Source organism: Corvus brachyrhynchos, unplaced genomic scaffold (assembly GCF_000691975.1).
Source record: "Corvus brachyrhynchos isolate BGI_N302 unplaced genomic scaffold, ASM69197v1 scaffold220, whole genome shotgun sequence".
NCBI lineage: Eukaryota > Metazoa > Chordata > Aves > Passeriformes > Corvidae > Corvus > Corvus brachyrhynchos.
The window spans coordinates 658,887-678,594 of NW_008236209.1; the positions used below are offsets into that span (position 1 = coordinate 658,887).

Below are 19,708 nucleotides of genomic sequence, written 5' to 3' on the forward strand. Positions count from 1 at the left end.
CATGAGCTTCTGCTGGAGTTACACATGAGCACACCAAGAATTGGCAATACAGCATGTCAGTCAGGGATGCCAGGTGTAGGGCCCACCTTTTTATGCCTCATGGCTATGGAATCTTCCTGATCACCAAAGAGCACGTGTTGAGCACCTGTAGAAGCTCAGCTGCCATCACCTTCCTAGAGGAGCTTGAGATGAACAGTTCTGGGTTCAAAATTTACTCATGAACAACACAAACCCTGACAGATGACAGGAAATCCATGACATCTGCTAATCCAGAAGAATGCTATGGGATTCACCTTTCCTTCATGTTTATTGAGTTATGAAATCACAACTTCAATCAAGTCTGCCCCAGAACCGAGAAGACAATTGGACTTTTTTCAAACCCTGATTTTAACATTCAGTTGCATCATCAGTGAAACAAGAAACCTCTCCCCAGGCCTTAGACCAGAATGTGTATCAGAGTTAATATTTCTGGTGACATGATAAATGCTATTTTAATAAAATACTTCTATTTTAAAAGGCACAAATCTCCCAGAGGTGGTACAAAGAACATTCATGCAAAATTTGGGGAATGTAACAAGAGAAAGCAATTGACTGAAATATTTTGGGCTAACACTGACAGCTCAGCAACTGATGCCCATCATTACAGAGAGAATAATGCAAGTGATTTGTTATAAGAACTCCAACCTACTCACTCTGCCATTCCTGCAGACTCGACTGTGGCAAAATCCAGCCCTGAATATTTCATCTTAAAACACTTCTACCAGCAGTAGCATTATTTGTCTCGGCAGATACTGGAGCTTATGCAAAAAGTAGAAGGCTTACCATGTGAATATGAAGCAGTAATGCAAAACACATATGGAACAATAAGACAAAGTATTAAAAATGTAATTTAAAGTATCTTAATCTTATGTACACTAGATGAACGAGATGTACCTCATTGGCAATTTCATATTAGTAAATACAGCATGAGAAGAGACCATACCTTTGCTTTATCTGAAAAGGAAAACAATCTACTTATTTTTTTTTTTCTGCTCTGCATGCATTTCATTTCCCAAAATGCAACCAGGCGTGCATTACATACAAACTTCATCCTGCTCCACCCAAGTACAGCTGCCATGAGCATTCTCTAGCGCTATGCAGAAGCCTTATGGAGTGCAAGGTGTTGGGGACAAGCCGAATCTGAGTCTAAGTGCCAGATTTTCAGCAGAGTGCAGCTTCAGAAATGTTACTGCGAAGAACTGGCTGGGAATTGATGCTGTTTAAGTAGCAAGCAGCTTTTGGCAGCCAAAGAAACGGGCAGTGTGTAATGATGAGAGCTGAAACAAACAAACTTTATTTAAGAAAAAGCAGCGTCATTTCTCCTCTAGAATGATCCCGCACGTGGCTTAGATTACAGTGTCCTGTGAGAGCTGCATCAGACACTGACAGGCAAGCAAAGGGACACAAGTGCATCACGCTCCTGCGTCAGCTGCACTGCACTGACACAGGCTGGGAAACACACAGCACACTCCGGGGACATACATGGAAAAAAATAAATAGAAACAAACAGAACATGGATCCATAGTGTCACAAACCTTCCGGCTCTGTGTTCTCTTTGAGGTGCACTTGCTTCAGTGGGCAGCAGAAGATTTCGTGACACTTAGCACGAAAAGGGGACTCTTTTTTCTTTAATTCCGCAGATTGGATCGAATCTTGCCGTAACATAATGTACTCCTGTGTGCCAGGGGGAGCGTCATCCATAACTGTGGTCACCACATAACAAAATGAACTCAAGTTAGAGCTTGAGGAAAGCAATCCAGAGAATCAAATCAACTACATAATGTCAGGGTGGGGGAAAGACAGGAGGGGAAGAAAGGTTCATAGGAAGGAGAATAAACTTTAAAGTGTAAAGTATCTTAGTCATGGTGGTAGAAGGGTGGGAAAAAACATTTCTTTTATAAACAATGCTTCTCATAGACCTCAACACTTCATACCATTTCATGCAGCTTTAATAAACAGTAGAATAACACCCCGCTCCAAAAAGCGCCGAAGTTCCTTCCTATATTTGCTTTATTCTCCTCTAGCACCTCTATCTATTCTGCATGCAGATTAAGAAAAACGCAAACCAAACATGCTTTTACGGCCTAGCCATAGGCAATCTCTGCATTAACATCAGTGAGCAATCACTCCACATCTGCAGGTAGTGCCACACCAGTGTATCTGCTCCCCAAGGACAAGGGACATGCCTTTATTGGGATATGTAATTACAGCCCGTTCCTCAGAGCAAGGGTGATAATCCAGTGACATTTGACCTGATCATTTTCAATGGATGAGCAGATGTACAAAGAGAAAGCACATTAATCCTTCTGATGGTTTTCTTGTAGAACAGCAAGTATTTTTTAAAGTTTATCTTATAAATCAATACTGCCATCAATACCATAAATGATATGCAGTCTGAAATGTTTCTGAATGGGGTCAGACTATTAAATGGCAAAAAAGATAAAATATACAGCATCAAGAAAGCTCCAGCTTGAAGTATTACATTACCAGAAAGAATTGAAACACTTCTCCACTACCTAAAAAAATGAAGCCTTAATAACAGAGATAGTGAAATTCAGCTCACAGCTTTAGGCAAAGATCATCTCACATGAACAAAAATTAACTGCTTTTTCACAAGACAGCCTCTAACCACTAATTGTTATTTACAATGCAACACAGAGATATAAAACCATACCCAAAACCAAACTTAGATTCCCCAACCCTGTGTAAAAAAAAAAACAAAATAAAAAATTTAAAAAAAAATCAAGAATTAAGAAAGTAAAATTTCAGTAATGAGGAAAGTAGCTACTGATAGGCTAGTCTAAAACATGCACTAGCATGCACTAGGTAAGTTTATTTGGTTCTCAAACTGTTGGCCATTAATTCTAACAATTTAACTGCTTCCTAAATATCTGCCAACACATGGACATCTTAAAAACCTGTCAGATTTAAACACAGATCCCCTCAAACAAATATTATCCTATTGCATTCTCATGCACTGGATTTTTTTCTCTAGTAAGCGTTGTATCTGGGTGATAAATTCAACCTGACAGTTTTTCTGTTCACAGTGGGCAGTCACCTTCTTTCAAGACCTCACTAATCCAGCAGAGAAACTTTGCACCTTGGCTTTTGTTGCTTCAATAAACTACACCCAGCACCAGTAATACACACTAATAATCTATATAAAGTGTTATTAAAAGGGATGCATAATCTACTAGGAAAGCACAGGTGGACCCACACCTTCAGTAAGTGAAGAACATCCTGAAGTCAACAAAAGCACAAAAGGACAGCAGGTGAAGATCAGTCTTGGTTCTGAGGGCCACTGTAGTCCTGACACCTGGAGCAAACCCCAAGAACCACAGCACTAAGACAGCCTTTAATGCAAGAATGACGCATGGATAACTTAATTGGCGTCAGTGTTCTGAAGGAACAGCTAAACCTTTTTCTGCCATGATGAATGGCCTCAAGTCAGGCTGAGAATTTGTTACAAAACAAGGAACACCCACTGACCCTACTGCATCCTTTTCCCTGCTACCATGACAGCCAGGCACCACTGGAATCACAGCTGCAGGACCTCCAGCATGGGCCCCAAGAGCCAATCCCCAGGCGAGTTTCAACTACCCGGAATCTAATGTAAAAAGCTTTAAAAACCTGCTGGCAGCCATCTCTGATGACTAAAGATAATCAACGCACCGACCATGAAAGGATCATTATTAAACAACTGTGAAGAAGCACTTTGGAAAAGGGAGAAATATCACCAGGCATCTGCTTTGACTTTGCCAACGGGATAAAACCCACACTTACGAAAGAATCACATGTACAGAAGGAAACCATAAATTTTAGGGAATTAACAGAAATCCAAAGCAGTGTTTACATCCTGTGCTATGTGGAGCAGAGGACATTGTTTGTGCTCAACTGTTTCCTCCATTGCAGGCTCCACCTGCAGTACCTGGGATGTGCTTACACTCCTCTGTGCAATGCACACATCCACGAGCCTGGGATCAGCTCATTTGGGCACTAGTCATGAGCCAGCAAGCAAGCTCAAAATGGGAGCAGAAGACCCATGAGAAGCCTGGCAGAGGCTCAGCTTCACTCCAACACATGGATGTTGTCCTCAAGAGCAGAGAGAAGAAATCTTCACTGGGGCACATCTACATTTCCTTGGCACCTTCCTGAAGGCAGATGTGTAACCATCGTGCCAGCCTCCAATATTCAGCTGTATCTCCGCTGTTGTATTTCAGCAGCAATTTTTTTTTTCCCTTTCATCCCAATGTTCTCCCCATCCTCATGGGTAGAACACTTCAGTGCTCTACATTCCCATCTTTCCATGAAAAAAACAGGGATAAGACTACCTATGTCATGGACACAGATCATTAATACACTGCTAAAGAACTTGTATATTTTCAGATGGAAGTGATAAATAAATACGACAATGTTTTAAAAAAATGAATCCTTTTTTCTTGCCCTCACCATCCCCTCACAATTTGATGGAGACCAAACCCACAGGAACTGTGTATACATGAGAGGACTTTGCTTAGCAGTAAATATAAAATAACTGCAGTAACTATTATGTTTCCTTCATCAAAACATTCAGCTTGCTAAATATCACCCTGTAGCACATTCTTTAGCTCAAATAAAATAATAATAATTACATTAATAAAAACTTGATGTCAACAAGCCAGTAGGAAAAAATTTCCTCTTCCTATAAGCTTTACTGAGAGAAAGTGATCTTTAGGATGGCTGCCGGCACCAGGATGTTTTTCAAGATAAATTCAAACATGTTTACTTTATATAAACACACCAGCTAAACAGTCCGCTGGTTTGTGTCTTTCTTTTATGTCCAACTGCATTTCAGTCCCATCTAGAATTGCCAGAAACCATAACATCAACCCTGTCCATAGGCCTTGGCTCGGGTTCCAACTGAATAATCTTTGATGTAATTCAGAGTTTAATAAAGCTGTAAGGAAATATCTTTCCCCCCGGTTTTACATAGAGAGGCTTCAGCTCTGCTAGCTAAAGGCTGTAGCAACCACAGGGTAAATAAAATCCAGGCAAAACAAATCCTCCTGTTCCTGTTGGACTATTGTTCTTGTATGTATGACACAATTTAACACAAAAAAATTATACTCCCATGGATCCGTTCACTCCTTGAATGAACTTTTCAGGTCATTACCTGAAACACGAATTTTCTTCCGTTCCCCAACTTTTCATAGTCTGCTTAGTTTTACATGCTGTGAGCCCCAGCATGCTTACACTTGCAGTAGATTCGTTTTGCTGGCATTTTGGAAGGACTGAAGTCGTGTCTCTACACACGAGGTCTTCCAGCCACAGAGAGCATTAGAGCCTCTTAAATCCTGCACCCACAATGTGAAGAAAATCCCTTCTCTTTTGCACAGGGGAGGGAGCTGCAAAAAATCTACTCCCCCAAAATGACTTCTTGGAATAATGAGCAGCAGCCGATGCCTCCCCACTGTCACCTCCCCACTGTCACCTCCCTGGCGGTGCCAGGACATGGAACAGCGATGCTCACTGAGCACCTCCTTCATCCTCTGTCTCACCACCCACATAAAGGACATAAAGGTCACAAATGAGGTTACTCAGGCCCTGGGGCTGTTCGGAGTTATGCAGGAAATTTTTTTTCCCCCCTTTTACGGGAAAACATTAGGCTATCAAGCTCCTTACCGGAACAAGTCTAAAAAAAACCCTCTCTAAAATAACTTGCTTCAAGTGACTGCCTGTAGGACAGGGAAGGGTAGGAAAGTGGGGTATTTTGCTGTAATAACATTTTCCTAGTTGAGACAGCTGATGAAAATCTCTCAGGTACACGTGCAGTAAAAATTCCCTTTGCTTCTTTTCATTGCTGCTTTGTTTTCCCCCTAATTTTTCCCAGCTGAAGGTTTGATTTTTTTGTTAGCCACCTGAACAACATAATACCCAGAGCACAACAGTACTTAAAAGCTAATTGAAAAAAAAAAAATCTATTCTGGGGCTGTAAAACACTCAAAACCTCTTAATGACAACACAGTCTATCCAAACCATTTCACTATTAAGCTTTGCCAAAATCTTGATGAAGTATTCTTACCAAACAGCCCTGGCACTTCTACACTACCCAGAAATCTTATTTTCAGCTTGCAGCTGTGTGCTCCCAACTTTGAAGTCTGGTTGACTCTGACTTGCAGTTTTCACAATGAAGACAGATATTACAGGAAGCACAAGCAGCCAATTCTCTAATTTTTATTCACAGCAAGCCATTTCTGGAGTTCCTCATTTTGCATCACTCCTTCCTCCTCAATATGCCACCAAAACCAGGCACCACACAAGCTTATTTCAAACTGGAAGAAACAAAACAGCAAAAATACCTTGTGAAAGACACAACTTTCTTTAGATGATTTTTCAAAATTAAAAGCAGGCTCAAAATGAACTTTCATTACATCCGGAAGCTGCTGCTGGACGGGGTCCGTGACGGATGAGAGGCTGCCAGGGACAGCCCAACTCCTTCACTCTTACAGGGAAGCAGTGCCTGGTCTTTTGTTCTCAAACCAATTCTATAAATTTCCTCTATGGCAACTATCTCCTGCACTTATTTTTCAACTGATATTAAAAGGACAGTTCTACAGCATGCACGAATAGAGCATAATTTTGAGATGGGCAGTAACAATCTCTAAGAACTCAGAGACTCAGGGAAGCAAACCCCTTGCCCAATAGAGGGCTTTTAGTACTTGAACTAATGAGTTCTCAGACTGCTGATCTAAATTAGATTGCAGTTGGTTATTAGAACTTGAGGCTTTTGGGATTCAACAGTATATGGCCTAAGAAGGCTTTTCTATGTCTGGTGGGAAAGAGAGAGCAACCTCCTATTTATGGCATAAGTATCACAGGAATATTTAAAATTCACCACTGATGTCTAAGGACTACTTCTTGTGGTAAAGCCAAGGTCCCAGCTCCTGCTGTGTAAGGCAGAGAGTCACAAAACTTCTACAGGCAGCTGCAGCCTGAACCTCAACACCCACCCTCCCCTGGGAAGGCTTCCCATCCCACATGGAATACCGTGTGTGTTTGTTACCCCAGCAGCAGCCACGGGAGCCCAAACCTCATCCAAATAGCCCCACACAAATCAAAGCCTGCAGCACAAGCACCCCTAAAGATTCCTGCCAACTCCTGGAAGGAGTTGGGGGGGCCTCATTCCTTGAGCAGTAAAGAGAAATCTCCCCTTCAAAAGTCTGCGTGAGGAGCTGAATGTCACAGTCCTAATCCCAGGGCTTGGTCAAGCCCACGCAAAACAGGAGGTTCAACGTGGCCCACCCAGTGCCACCTTCACCACCAATGAAGCAGAACAAACTCCACTGAGAGCTGCTGCAGCTCATGCACGGGTCCATTTCCCCTCTCCAAGACAGAGCTCCTCCCTGCTTTAGATGGATCGCTCTCAATTGTTGCACAGTCCCTGCTGATACACTCGATGAAATCCTTATTAGAGAACCAGAAATGAACTGAGCCAAAATTACATAGAGTTAATACCTACTTTAGGCAAAACATTTCTTGCTGAATTAATCCTTAAGGTTTGCACAGCTCCACCTTCATTCCCACATCAAAGAATTTCTCTCATGATTTTAGATAGTGATTTATTTTCTGATTTGAAAGTATTGAAACTATTTACATTGTGAAATATTTTTATATTTTAAATAAGTGACTGTCTTGTGATCAAAATTGAAATCTGACAGATCTTTCAACCATGTTTCCTCCAAGATATGGAGAAATTTCTAAACTTTTTGATCTGCTGAAAAATTCTGAAATATGTTCTCTTTGGATCAACCACACAGAATAATTTTTTTCAGATCTTCCAAAAAATATTTGCACAGGACACTCCCCCTTGACCTAAAAGAGTAATTGGATTAACCGCTAGCAGTAATAGGCTGTTATCCTCTGAAAAGACTAGCCCAGATAAGGCTGCTTTTAGATCCTTGTGGATAATAAAGACAAAGACATATGACATCAAAAATGTGTTGATAAATGCTGCTAAGAATGCATCTCCTCTTTCCCCTGTGGAAATGGCACCAACATTTCTGCACAGAGCCTTATCTCCCAGCTATTCCAGGCACCCATCTACCACCAGCCAGCCTTGGATTAACTGATCTGGGCACTACTCAGCGATGCAGCTGTAACCATGACCTTCCTGTGCCCACATGCCATGATGGCAACTGAAGGCCCAAGATGTAAACTGGACCCATTTCTTAGGGACATCTGCTGCCTTGGCTTGAGTTACTGATGTGAAGAGAAAGCTTCCTACACTGGCACAGCCTCAGACTGATGGATATTTACTGAGGATTTACGGATTGTTCACGTAGGCAAAGTTGCAACAAGAAGTCCAAGGGCAAACAAGGGAGACTCGGGTGCCTTGGGAGGGCTGGTTAAAGGATCAGGAGCACAAGGAGTGTTCTGCTCCATCCCTGCAGCTGCAGGGAAGAGTAAGGGAAGGAACAGGAAAAGGCAGCACATCAATTCCTTGTCCCGAGCCTGGTGTCACCAGCAGAATGTTGTTTCAGTGCAGGTTTAGGTTGATATTAGGAAACACTACTTCACCAAAAGGGCTACCAGGCATTGAAATCGGCTGCCCAGTGATGCAGGGGAATCACAACCCCTGGAGGGATTGAAAAGATGTGTAGTTGTGGCACCTGGGGACATGGTCTAGTGGCAAACATGGCAGTGCTGGGGAAATGGTTGGGCTCCATAATCTTTGAGTCTCCTCCTACCTCAACAATTCTGTGATTCTGAGAGAGAATTCTCCTTGGTTTGGGAGAACTGCAGTTTCCAGGTGCTGCCAGGCAGTGCTGTCAGCCTCCTGCATCTGAGCTGTGACAAACAGATCCACACTCCTGCTCATCAGGGGCTAAGGAACAGCCACCATTTACTCTCCATTGGGCAGACCCACCACCTCTCCCTTCCCAGCCATCAGGATCTGTGGTTTTGCTATGCCAGACGTGCCCACTCTTATTTAAACTCTGCAGCTCAGCTCACCGCTTTGCTGTGCTTGCCCCTGAATGAATGAATATTTCTTCTCTGCCTGTTCCGAGTGGTTTCCTGCTTTTCCCATCTGCTAAAATAAATGCAAGCTGGCTGCTTTCCAAACAGGTGGGTTGGTGCATGCAGCACAGCAGACAAGACAATAATTTACAGGGTACTATTCATTTCTCTGGAGTGTGCGTGTGAGAAGCAACACGGAGCAGGGAGCAGCAGAGCTGGGAGCACACCCGTGTGGAACTGGGGATGCTGCATGGCAGCAGGGGCTGACTCAAGGGAGGACACTGAAACAGCAGGACCTGCTTGGCCAGCTTCAGGAGATAAACCATCCAAATTGCACAGCCACCAAGGATTTGGCTCTTAGGATCAAGCTGTGGCTGCCACATCAGCTGCTGGATCATGCATTTCTCTTTCTGCTCCAACAACACAAGACAGAAGCATCATGGAACACAAGAGGAGATGGACAGCAACTCCAGATGAGAATATGAGCTTGCTCAAACCCCTCACTCACCCCTGTCTACCACAAAACCCACTCTGACCAGCTCCTGGGAAATTTAAAAGTTGTTGCGACAATTTGTGTCACAACACTGAACTACGTTCTCCATTGACAAAGTTTGGGAGAAAAAGCAAGGAATGTTGCTGTTTCTAAGAGAATATCCTTAAGTGTGGTGAAAATCAGGCATGCGAAGGAGAAGGTGTCAACAGAACTGCTACAAAGATCCAGGATGAGTGGGAAGCTACCAGTTTTTGAGAGCTTCGGAGAGCTATAGTTTGCTACTTATGAAATATCAGAATACTCTTGTGTATCATAACTTTAATGAGAATTTAATTATTAATGTAGCCCTATTTGGAGCTAGGAGAATAGTTTCAAATGATAAGGGAAGTAGAGAGAAGTGGGAATGCCTGTAGCTTTTTTCTTCCTGTTTATGGAGCATATATTGTCAACAGCTGGGCTACAAAGAGAGACAAGCCTCCCTAGTGTTGGGGGGGGAAAAAAAAAAGCAAAACAACAAACCCACAAAGAACGAGCAAAAAAAATCAGGATCCTCTAGGAAGAGCAAAACAAGGAATAGTAGCTTGAAAACGGCAACAAAATCATCAAATAATAGACTGCATCCCTCCTGAAAATTTGAAAGGATCAGCCATGCCTCTTGGGAGGAGGAGATGAACATCAGGCTGCAAGTCTGTTTCAGAGATTGTCACTGCTACAGCTCTTGGGCATTTCTCTTGGAAGAAGCAGACAAGAACAGAAGCACCATTCATAGAAGGACAGGTGACACCTCCCAATTATTTGCCCCATTTACTGAAGATTAACAAAATGAAGGATGCAAGAAATTGAGTGTTTTAAAATTCAAACTCATTACAGAAAGAGCTGATCAGAGAAATGGCCTCAGAGGAAATTTTTCAAAGCAAAGCACAGAAAACTCATCAGCAGAAGCCAGAAGCCTCGGTGTACCATGGAGAGGTGCACAGTGTTCTCACAACCATGGGAAGCAGCAGAACCCTGCACACTGCTCTGCTTCAGCACCCCCACCCAAGGGGGCAAAGAGCTCTGACCAGAGCTATGCACATAGAAGCTGAACAGCAGAAAAGTCCTTTCTGAAAAGAAATATATCATTTAACCTGAAATTAATACTACTCTTCATTTTAAGGTTGGAAATTATTTTTAACAGGTTAAAGATTAGGCTTATGCAGATAGGGTCCCTGTACACAAACACACATGTACACAAAACATTTCAATTTTAAAACAGTCACATGAAAGGCTGTAATATTTTCTCACATTATTTTCTTAGACTAAGCTTTAGTTAAGCTGAATTCCACCCACAGGTGATTTTGTACAAATCACTTGCTGCACACTCCAAAAATTTACCCAGACAGTTACACCACCTTGAAAAATACTACTCAGCTGTAGGCTCAGTGAAGTCATTCACACAACCAAGAGAAACCTCTGCCTACACTGTCACTTCTGTTCACCAGCGTGTTACCTACTGCAGCAGCCACGGCTGGAGCAGCTTTCCCCAGCCCAGTTGCCAACGTTATGACTGAATAATCCACCTCAAACAATCTGACAATCAGCCAGCTCTCTTTTCCCACCATCTGGCCCATGCAGTGTTAAGTGATTACATCCACTTGCACAGCCATCGATTGAGGAACAACACGCACAACACCACATTCCCCCTTTCCTGAAACAAAAAGACTGCGGTTCAGAAGCCTGCAGTTGACAGTTTTAGAAACCGTACTTGAAAATATTTTTCCCCTCTCTACACTTACCTAAAGCCTTTCAGACATCGCAGAAATCCATGTGCAATTATGCCATCACTGTTAATCGGTGTAGCTACATCACACTTGCTGCTTATACAGAGAGGGGTTTTGCTTTTCACTGTTAATCAATTTAATCAGCAACAAGACAAATTAGCAGAAGATTAAACTGTCTGTTTTCCTGTTACTGTCTACCTTAATGAACATGCTTGTAGAGTCCAAGTAGATGTTCTGTGTACTGAGATCTTTCTCAGCTCCCCAACAACTTTCTTTTGTACACTGCTATGGTATTCCCACATATTGCCCAGCATACCTGCTCTGTACTAGCAACCTAAGTGCACCAGAATTACAATCATTTTCACACAGTATGGCCTTAAATGATATTATTATTTTACTTAAAGTGGTAGCTTTCAGTTCCTTGAGACAGCTGCTAGATCATCTGAAAGGCAAGGCGAGAGAGGCAATCAGTACGAGGTCACTGACAGCAGGAAGGGTTCTGCTCCCTTGCTGTGAGCAGCGAATGTGCAGCGACTCGGCTGATGACAAAGCAGGGAGGACGTGCACTGCCCAGGTATCAGCCTGAACAGACAGAACCTTGCAGCAGAAACTGGAGCAAACTTCACCTCAGCAAGCATGGAGCTACCAACTCCTTCCTCTCCAAGGGGACCCTGAGGGGGATGCCTTGGCAGCCGTCCTGCCCCTGCCCTGTGGATGGGCAGAGGATGAGCAGGACCTTCTGGGCTCTGCAAAATGAAGCAGCTCATCTCCCCCAGCTGCACAGCCCGATGGTGGCACTGAGCCAGGCTGAACAAAGCCAGCACAGCAGGAGCTCCCTGTGCCTCGCACCGCTCCAGCCACCTCTGCTCACCGGGAGCGGCGATGCCGCACTCAGGGCACTGCCAGGTGAGGGCAGGGAGCGAAGGTGAGCCAGGAGCTGCCCCAGGAGCAGCTCAGAGCACTTCACAGTGATGGCTGTGTGCATGGAGATGTCTGTGCTCATGCCTGGAACATCACAGTGCCAGCACTCTACAGCCCAATCCAAAAGGGATTTCAATGCTATGTGTTTGCACACTGGCAAAAAAGAGTTAAAACCCAAGACTGTGCTAAGGCAAATGATAACTAACTCAGCTGAGTGACTCTGGCCCAGCAGATCACTGGTCTGCTCAAACAGCCTGGCCAATGCCAACGTGTTGGGCAGTTGTTCCTCACTGACTGACAGACGCGTTGTCACCAACGGGAAGAGCACAGGGACAAGGTCGCAATACAGAAACAAAATGTAGATCTTCTACAAAGCAGCACACATTTCCACACAACTTAGCATGAAATTCAGATGTTTCTACAGGTGATCTCCATGCCCAGGTGGCTGCCACACTCTGAGCTTGCACAGCTACCATCCACTGCCAGCCATGGGAAACAGCTGAGCACCAGAACTCCTACTGCTACATAAATATGCACACCAACACTCAAGATGCAATACACTGTTTGGAATTAACTTCTCCAGAAATCAAAAGGCAAAATGGTCAAATAAGGTTGTTCTGTTAAAGCAGAAATAACAGTGGAGTTTATTGCCTTTGTGTATTTTTATACCACATTGCATAATATGCTCGCATTGATGTTCAGCACCGTAAATGACATAAAAAACAACCCAAGGCGGCAAGCACAGCCGAGCTCTAAGAAAAAACATCATCACATTTAACATTCCAGTGCATGAAGCGAATGCTGCAGTCCTCTAGCTTACAACAGTCTATCAAAGTTAGCGAAGACAAATGTCTGTCTTAGAAAAAAGACATTGTTTCAACATTGAGCTATAAATTAGCTTCTGGTTTTTAGGAGGTAGTAAGTGGTCTTTATTTTAGTAAAGAAAAAGCCACTCTTCAAACTAAGGACATTGCACACGGCATACTGTAGCTGCGGAGCTGCCTCGGGATACCACACTCACTTTTGTACTGCTTTGGAATCATCCATCCATATTCGAGACAAGTCACTATTTTGTGTCATTACTGTATTTATGCCTATTGGGCCTTTACATACCTCAAAATAAACTGAAGCATTTATCCTGAAAGTTGATCGAAAAACTTTAAAACATGGGAAGGATGCTGCTGCTGTAAATGTCGGAAACTCATGGCTTCATACCTGCTCCAGTTAAACAAAAAAAATCATCAGGAAAAGCTTCAGAGCAATTTGCAGCAGCTGAGTACTTGGCCTAAACAACTGTCAAAACAAGTGCTGGAGTACAGAGGGCCTGTAACCCCTCATTCCTGAGCACCGCACTGCTCCGGACAGCTCAAGCTGGCAAACCGTGCTCTCAGCAGTACCTGCACAGCTCCTAACCACCCGTGGCCAGAGTCCTTCTATTGTTCCTTGCCCTGTACCCCACATAAGCATTTATAGTAATTTTAATATTAGCCCCCACAACTCCACGTGCAGCTTAAGTGCCTGAGGGAAAACGCAAAATGAATTTTTAACAGCTTCTCAAAGACTTCATTTAAGGAACGAGATCTTTGCAGTTTGCAAACAAACCCACCTTTCCTCTTACCTTTAAATTTACTGATCTGTAACTTCCATTCTACCCCTGTACTCTGCTCCTGAACTGAAATTCTAAAGAGCACTTAGCAAAATTTTATTTATGTTTTAGTCTGCCTTTATCTATTAATTTCACAACAGATACACAACTGACAAAGATTTCTGTGCTTGCTATGGCATGCACTGCTTACTTCCACACTACAGAGAAGGGGATAAAAGCTGCAGATCCCAGATGTGCTATCCCACCCCCAGAATGGTCCTACCTGTCTCAGGCTTCTGCGCTCAACCCGTGTGAAACCCTCTCTGGAAGGAAGCAAGCAGTGACTTTGAGCTGCTTCTCCTTGTCCTGAGCTGTCATGCAGATGTGGGATTGAGGCTGTCCTGACTGCCTGTGGATCTCCAGGCTGCTAAACACAATGATCAGAGATGACTCACTGTCACTCTCACACACATTAAATGGTTCTGTCGATTTTCTGACTTGAGTTATTGCTGTAATTGTTGTGTCTCACAGCTGAGGGGCTGACACCAGGGTTGACTCAAGCTCCTGCAGCCGTGCTGGGTCAGGCTGCTCGTGTCGCTGGGGCTCAGACCTTGCCCTCACCCAGCAGAAGTTTTTCTCTCCCATCAGGTAAGACAACAAAAGGGAGCTTCCCTTGGCCACATCTGACATTTCAGCACTGAAGTTTCTCTCCAGGAATGCTTTGCATATCATATATTAATAGATTCTGACTAAAAGCTTTAGTTTCACATCATGTCTAGACAAAGTGTCCCGCTGTGGGCAGTAGCCTGGAAGGGCACTTGAAACAGCTGTGGGTGAACAAAACATAAACTGTGTTGCTGACAGGTTGTATGCGTACTGTATCTCATTTATTTATTGTCCAAAAAGTGAAAATAATGGGAATTTCACAGAAGTTTTAGACAGAAAGAGGCCAAAATTCAGGTTGGCCAGAGAACCAGGAACAACCCATGTTGTCCCCAGGCTGGACATAAGGAAGCATTTCTTCATTGGAAGGGGGGTAAGGAATTGGAAGGGGCTGCCCGCGTTGGTGGTGGAGTCACCATCATTGGAGGTGTTCAAGAAGCAACTGGGCATGACACTCAGTGATCTGCTCTACTCAACAAGATGGTGATGGGTCAAAGCCGATGGGACTCCATGATCTTGGAGGTTTTTCCAACTTTAATGATTGTATCACTGTATGAGAAGCTGTGGCTGCCCCAACCCTGGCAGTGCCCAAGGCCAGGCTGAACAGGGCATTGAGCAACCGGGGACAGTGGAAGGTGTCCCTGCCCGTGGCAGGGGGTGGGGCGAGGTGACCTTTAAGGTTTCTTTCAACCCAAACCACTCTGATCCTATGTGCATCACTCAACACCTAGAACAAATGAAACAGTCAGAAGGCAAGGGGGGAAGTAGATAAAAGTTCCACAGATGATTTTGATGGCAAAAATGTAAACATGCTCTCTACAGAGTCCAGGTGCACTCAGCAGTGTCCATCTACACCCTGGCTGCACTCTGACAGTACAACTGTACCCAAGCATTGACCAAAACTCCTTCACACCACAGAATCCATGCAGAAAAGTGACACCACAAAAGCACCACAGCTGCAAAGCCACAGTAAACTGATGCTGGAAGCAAAGAATAGGTGGTAAAGGATTTATAGCCCACCAGAGAGTCTCTACCACTTCTCAGCAACCACCAGAGTTTGTCTGCCCTTGCCGTGTCACTTGTTAGGTGAACACTGAATCTTGATGTAAAACTGCATCACTGCTTCCCTTCATTTAAATGAGCTGCCTGAATTGAAAGCATTTAACTCCCTTTCAGTGCCTTCCATTATGCTCTAACACGCTGTGGTGTGATTACAGCTTTAAATATTTACTTGACATTATCTTGCATCTGGCAAATGTGTTCTGATACTCCCAAGCAAGTCCCATGCAGGATTAAGTTCTCCACTGGTCTTTGCACAGTGGTAATGGATCCCATTTATTTTACCACTGCAATTCTCTCCGAATTAGGTCTGCAGAGTCTAAGAAGTTTTCCAACAATTCTGTTAAGACAGATGAGATTTGCGGGCACCAGACTGATTTCTAAGTTTCTATAGCAGTTAAGACTTTTTCTGCCTCCATTAGGCTTTTTCATCTTCTGTGCCACTCAGACCCATACAAAGACTGACTCTTACTCTGTTAGTGCTGTCAATTTGTATGCACCTTCTCAGTTTATTTTCTTATTGTTAATTAACTATTTCATATTGCAAATTCCCATTTTTCAGATAAGGTGCTGTTGTCACAATAGTCCTGTAAGTGAATTATTATAACTATAATGCATTCATAAATAACACATTACAAGGCTTAAAATACATATTTTTTTACAGCTGCTGCAATCCAGTTTGCCTACATGTAATAGAAATTGTGCACCCATGAAATTAAACTGAGTAAAAAATTAATTTTCAAAGGCTTAGTTCTCTGAAAAAGTTATTGCCTCTAATTCTTTTTGGTCAAATGTTATTTTCTTTCCGATGCTAAATTAGAATACTAAAATAAATAAAAATGACAGCCCCTGGGTAGGGAACTGAAGTAATGAACAGCAACCGAATTCCACTGAAGGCCAGGCAATCATGGGGGTGGGAAGGAGAGAGGAGAAAAACAAACACAGGAGTATTTTCTGATGAACCTGTGGCAGGATAACAGCATTCTCAGACAATTCTTCAGTAAAACATTCCAGAGTCAACTTCCCCATGAATACCTTCACAGGCATTCACAGGCTGTTTTCCATGGACCTGGTTATTGTTTCAGAGAGCCAAGAAGAGCCCAAGAGCCTGCCCAGGAGCTCCAGGAGACTGGAGGCACCTGCACACCTGACAGCTCCTCCTGCCCCAGAGTCCAGTCCAGCCCTGCATCCTCTGCCGCGGCCCCACAAACCCAGTGCCCAGGGAGGAGCCCTTGACCAGACATGCAACCCAAAGGCCAGGTCTGCTGAGAGGAAAGAGACCACGGGAGAGGTTTTCTTCCTCTTCTGCCCAGGTCAAGGGCAAAAAAGGACTGCGTGGTCTGTGGTCATAACCCCATGAGCTGGGAGAGGGGGTGAGCAGTGGGCAGGGTGCACAGTTTATCCTCACTGCTGGCAGCAACACACCCACACTGGAAACTGGAGACCTAAAGAGACTCAAGCAATGGGACACAACTTCAGGATAAGAATTAAAGAGCAGGGTCCTGACCTTCAGTGATTTCTATAGTTTTAGAACTGGGAGGGCAAAATACGAAGTGTGGTTCACCACTAACTGCATCTCCACATTCCTCCCTCCTGGCAGAGACACCAAATAAAATGTGCTTCGATTCGATGTCACCAAGCCTTCTGCAATCAATTCACCTGTGCTCCCAAAGAACGCCCTGATGACAGAGATCTGGGCAGACCCGAGTGCACCTGAACCTTGGCAAAGGCCACAGCAAGTGCCCCCTGCTCTGCTCTGCCTTTGCACTTTGTCCCCTGTGCTGCCCACAGGACCCCCCCCCCCCCCCCGCTCATCTCCTCCTGCAGATCACCCCATCCCACCCAGGGCACGCACCCGGTGAGCAACGGTGACAAACAAAATCCTGCTTCATTCTAAGCTTTGGCTGGGTTTTCACAGCCCCAGGAGAGCCAGCAGGGTTTCATCTGATCTCAGAGCCCGCGTGCAAGGAGATCTCTGACAAAAAGATCAGCTGACCAGCACAAAAGGCCTGCACAACCTCCCCCCTTCCAGGGATTCAACACAGAAGCTCCAGCACAAAGTCAAGGGAACATTTTAAATATTTCTGTCACCTTGCTGTGCCCCTGATGGCTCAGGCTGCAGGCAGGCTGCTGTGCCCGCATTCCTACAGCACTGCACAGATACAATTTTTCCCATTTATTTGCCAGGAAGATACTCAGCCAACAACAAAATGGGGAGTGGGAGTTGCCCAAGAACAGTTTTGTTAGTTTCTAGAGAAGTAAAATCTCAAAAGAACACTTTGTCTCTCAAGTTGCTGTAATTAGGTAAGTCCACGTTTTTTGGCCAGCCCAAGGTTGCATTCAGTGGAACACCCTGTAAAATGTCTCCCCAGTTTCTCCTGAACAGCCTCAAGAACACAGGCAGTGGAGCCTGCCTAGTCAGCACACACAGAAAGCCATTAAACCCTGAGCCACAAGAACTAATCTCTGCGAGCCACTCACGCCCATCCCACAGGGCAGGAACACGACACACCGGAGTTGTTCCCAGCACTGACTGCAGCATGGACACTTACATTTCCTTCATACCTAAACCAGCTAGATTTTCATTTTATTTTTGGCTCACTCTTCATCCCAGGGCTATTAAGACCTGGTCAGAGAAGGCTTTTGCAGGCTATCCAAGGCTAAATCACCTAAATGCACACCTCCAGCTCACAGCATTTTATTGTTGCTGCTTCTGGCACATGGAGAGTTTAGATGAAAACAAGCAAATATTGGGTAAAAACGATTCCAGAAAAAGCTGAATATTTATGGCTTGTACACAGAAACCTGACTGGCAAGTGAATGCTTCAGGTAGAGATAAAAGGAGTGACAGAAGAGTAACTTTTATCTATGCAGTCTACATTTAATGACTGCATCAACATTTGCAGATGATTAGGGCCGACCTAAGTGCTTTGTTGTTTCTTTGTTCCGTTTCTCAAGGGTTCGGACTTTATTTATTCTTTTTCTTCTTTTTTTTTTCTTCCTCCCCCCATAGTTGCAACTAAATATAATTTTTGGCTTTTAAAGGCCTATTTCCATTTATAGAATCCAGATGACAGGCTGGGGATGATATCTCCTAGCCGAGGCATCTGCCTCCTTGACAGAGGGAGAGATAATCACGTCGGGTGAAACAGGCTCGGCATCTATGACAAGCTTAAGATGTCAGAACCGGGAGCGTTGTGTCTCGTCCCTCTGGATATTTTTTCTTGAGGAATTCAGCCACATCTCGTGTGAAAGGCAGCTCGCAGTGAAAGGAGCTCGCAGTGCTGCTGCGCCGCCAGCGACAGCCAGGAGCGAGGCAGGGGACGCTTCGCTTCTGAGGCTGCCACAGTTTCTGTTTAATTGCCTGCTTATTTAATTACGGCAGCGACAAGAACTTCTGGCCGAGCTGCCAGCCTGCTTTCCCTGGAACAATTTGCTGCGCTGGAATTGCTTGTGCTGGACAATCCTCCTTCCCCCCTGGATCTTCACCACGAGCAGCCCCACCTTCTGCAGGATGTCGCAGCTGGCTGAAGCACCTTGCACCCAGGCAGCGGAGGCAAAAGGCCCGGGACACAAAGGGTTTGCAAGGGGACTGAGTCCAGAGAGGCATTTCCATGGATTGAATCCTCAGATCCGAAGAAATGCCTCCAGGACACATGTCCCTGCCTCCCGGATCAGAACAAACCTACAGCACTTGCCCCCTCCACACTGATTTAAGTTCTGTTTTTAATTTGTAGATCAAATGTTCTGAAGTCACCAATCAAATTATGCTGATAAAATTAGTTAGATCAAGGTGCTACTTTTCTTTTGAGATGGGCCATTTGATGCTGCAAAATACCACCAAATGAATCTTTCTGAAAGTAGATTCCTCCTCACAAATAAATTTTTCTTGCCAGATGCTGATGTAAATGCTCACAAATCATGGAAGATTTCCAACAGATGTGCCACCTTCAGTGAGACAAAAACAAGGAAGTTTTTTGAATTAGAGGATAACATTAAGCTGTGATTACTTGATGCAGATGACTGTTAGTACAAATATTTTAACTAATGTTCACCAGGGGATTTTTTTCCAAGGAAGGATGTTTTCCTTGAATTGATGTTTTAAGTTACTGGTTTGTAATGACTTGCACTATATATATATATATATATATATATATACACATCATTAAGCTCCCTTAGCCTGTTCTAGCA

At 44.1% G+C, this 19,708-nt stretch overlaps 1 protein-coding gene across 5 annotated transcripts in view; it reads right to left on the bottom strand.

Annotated features, from left to right (window-relative positions):
• Positions 1–19,708, bottom strand: part of FGF13 (fibroblast growth factor 13) — a 241,782-nt gene that overhangs the window by 108,707 nt on the left and 113,367 nt on the right. For 2 of the 5 annotated variants that reach the window (XM_008641461.2, XM_017742189.1), the window contains exon 2: positions 1,575–1,742. The exons of 2 other annotated variants lie outside the window; for them this stretch is intronic. In XM_008641461.2, coding sequence (XP_008639683.1) covers positions 1,575–1,742 — 168 coding nt within the window. Of the gene's footprint in view, positions 1–1,574; positions 1,743–14,078; positions 14,102–19,708 lie in introns of those variants that run through there. One more of the 5 variants, XM_017742192.1, reaches the window with a different exon arrangement.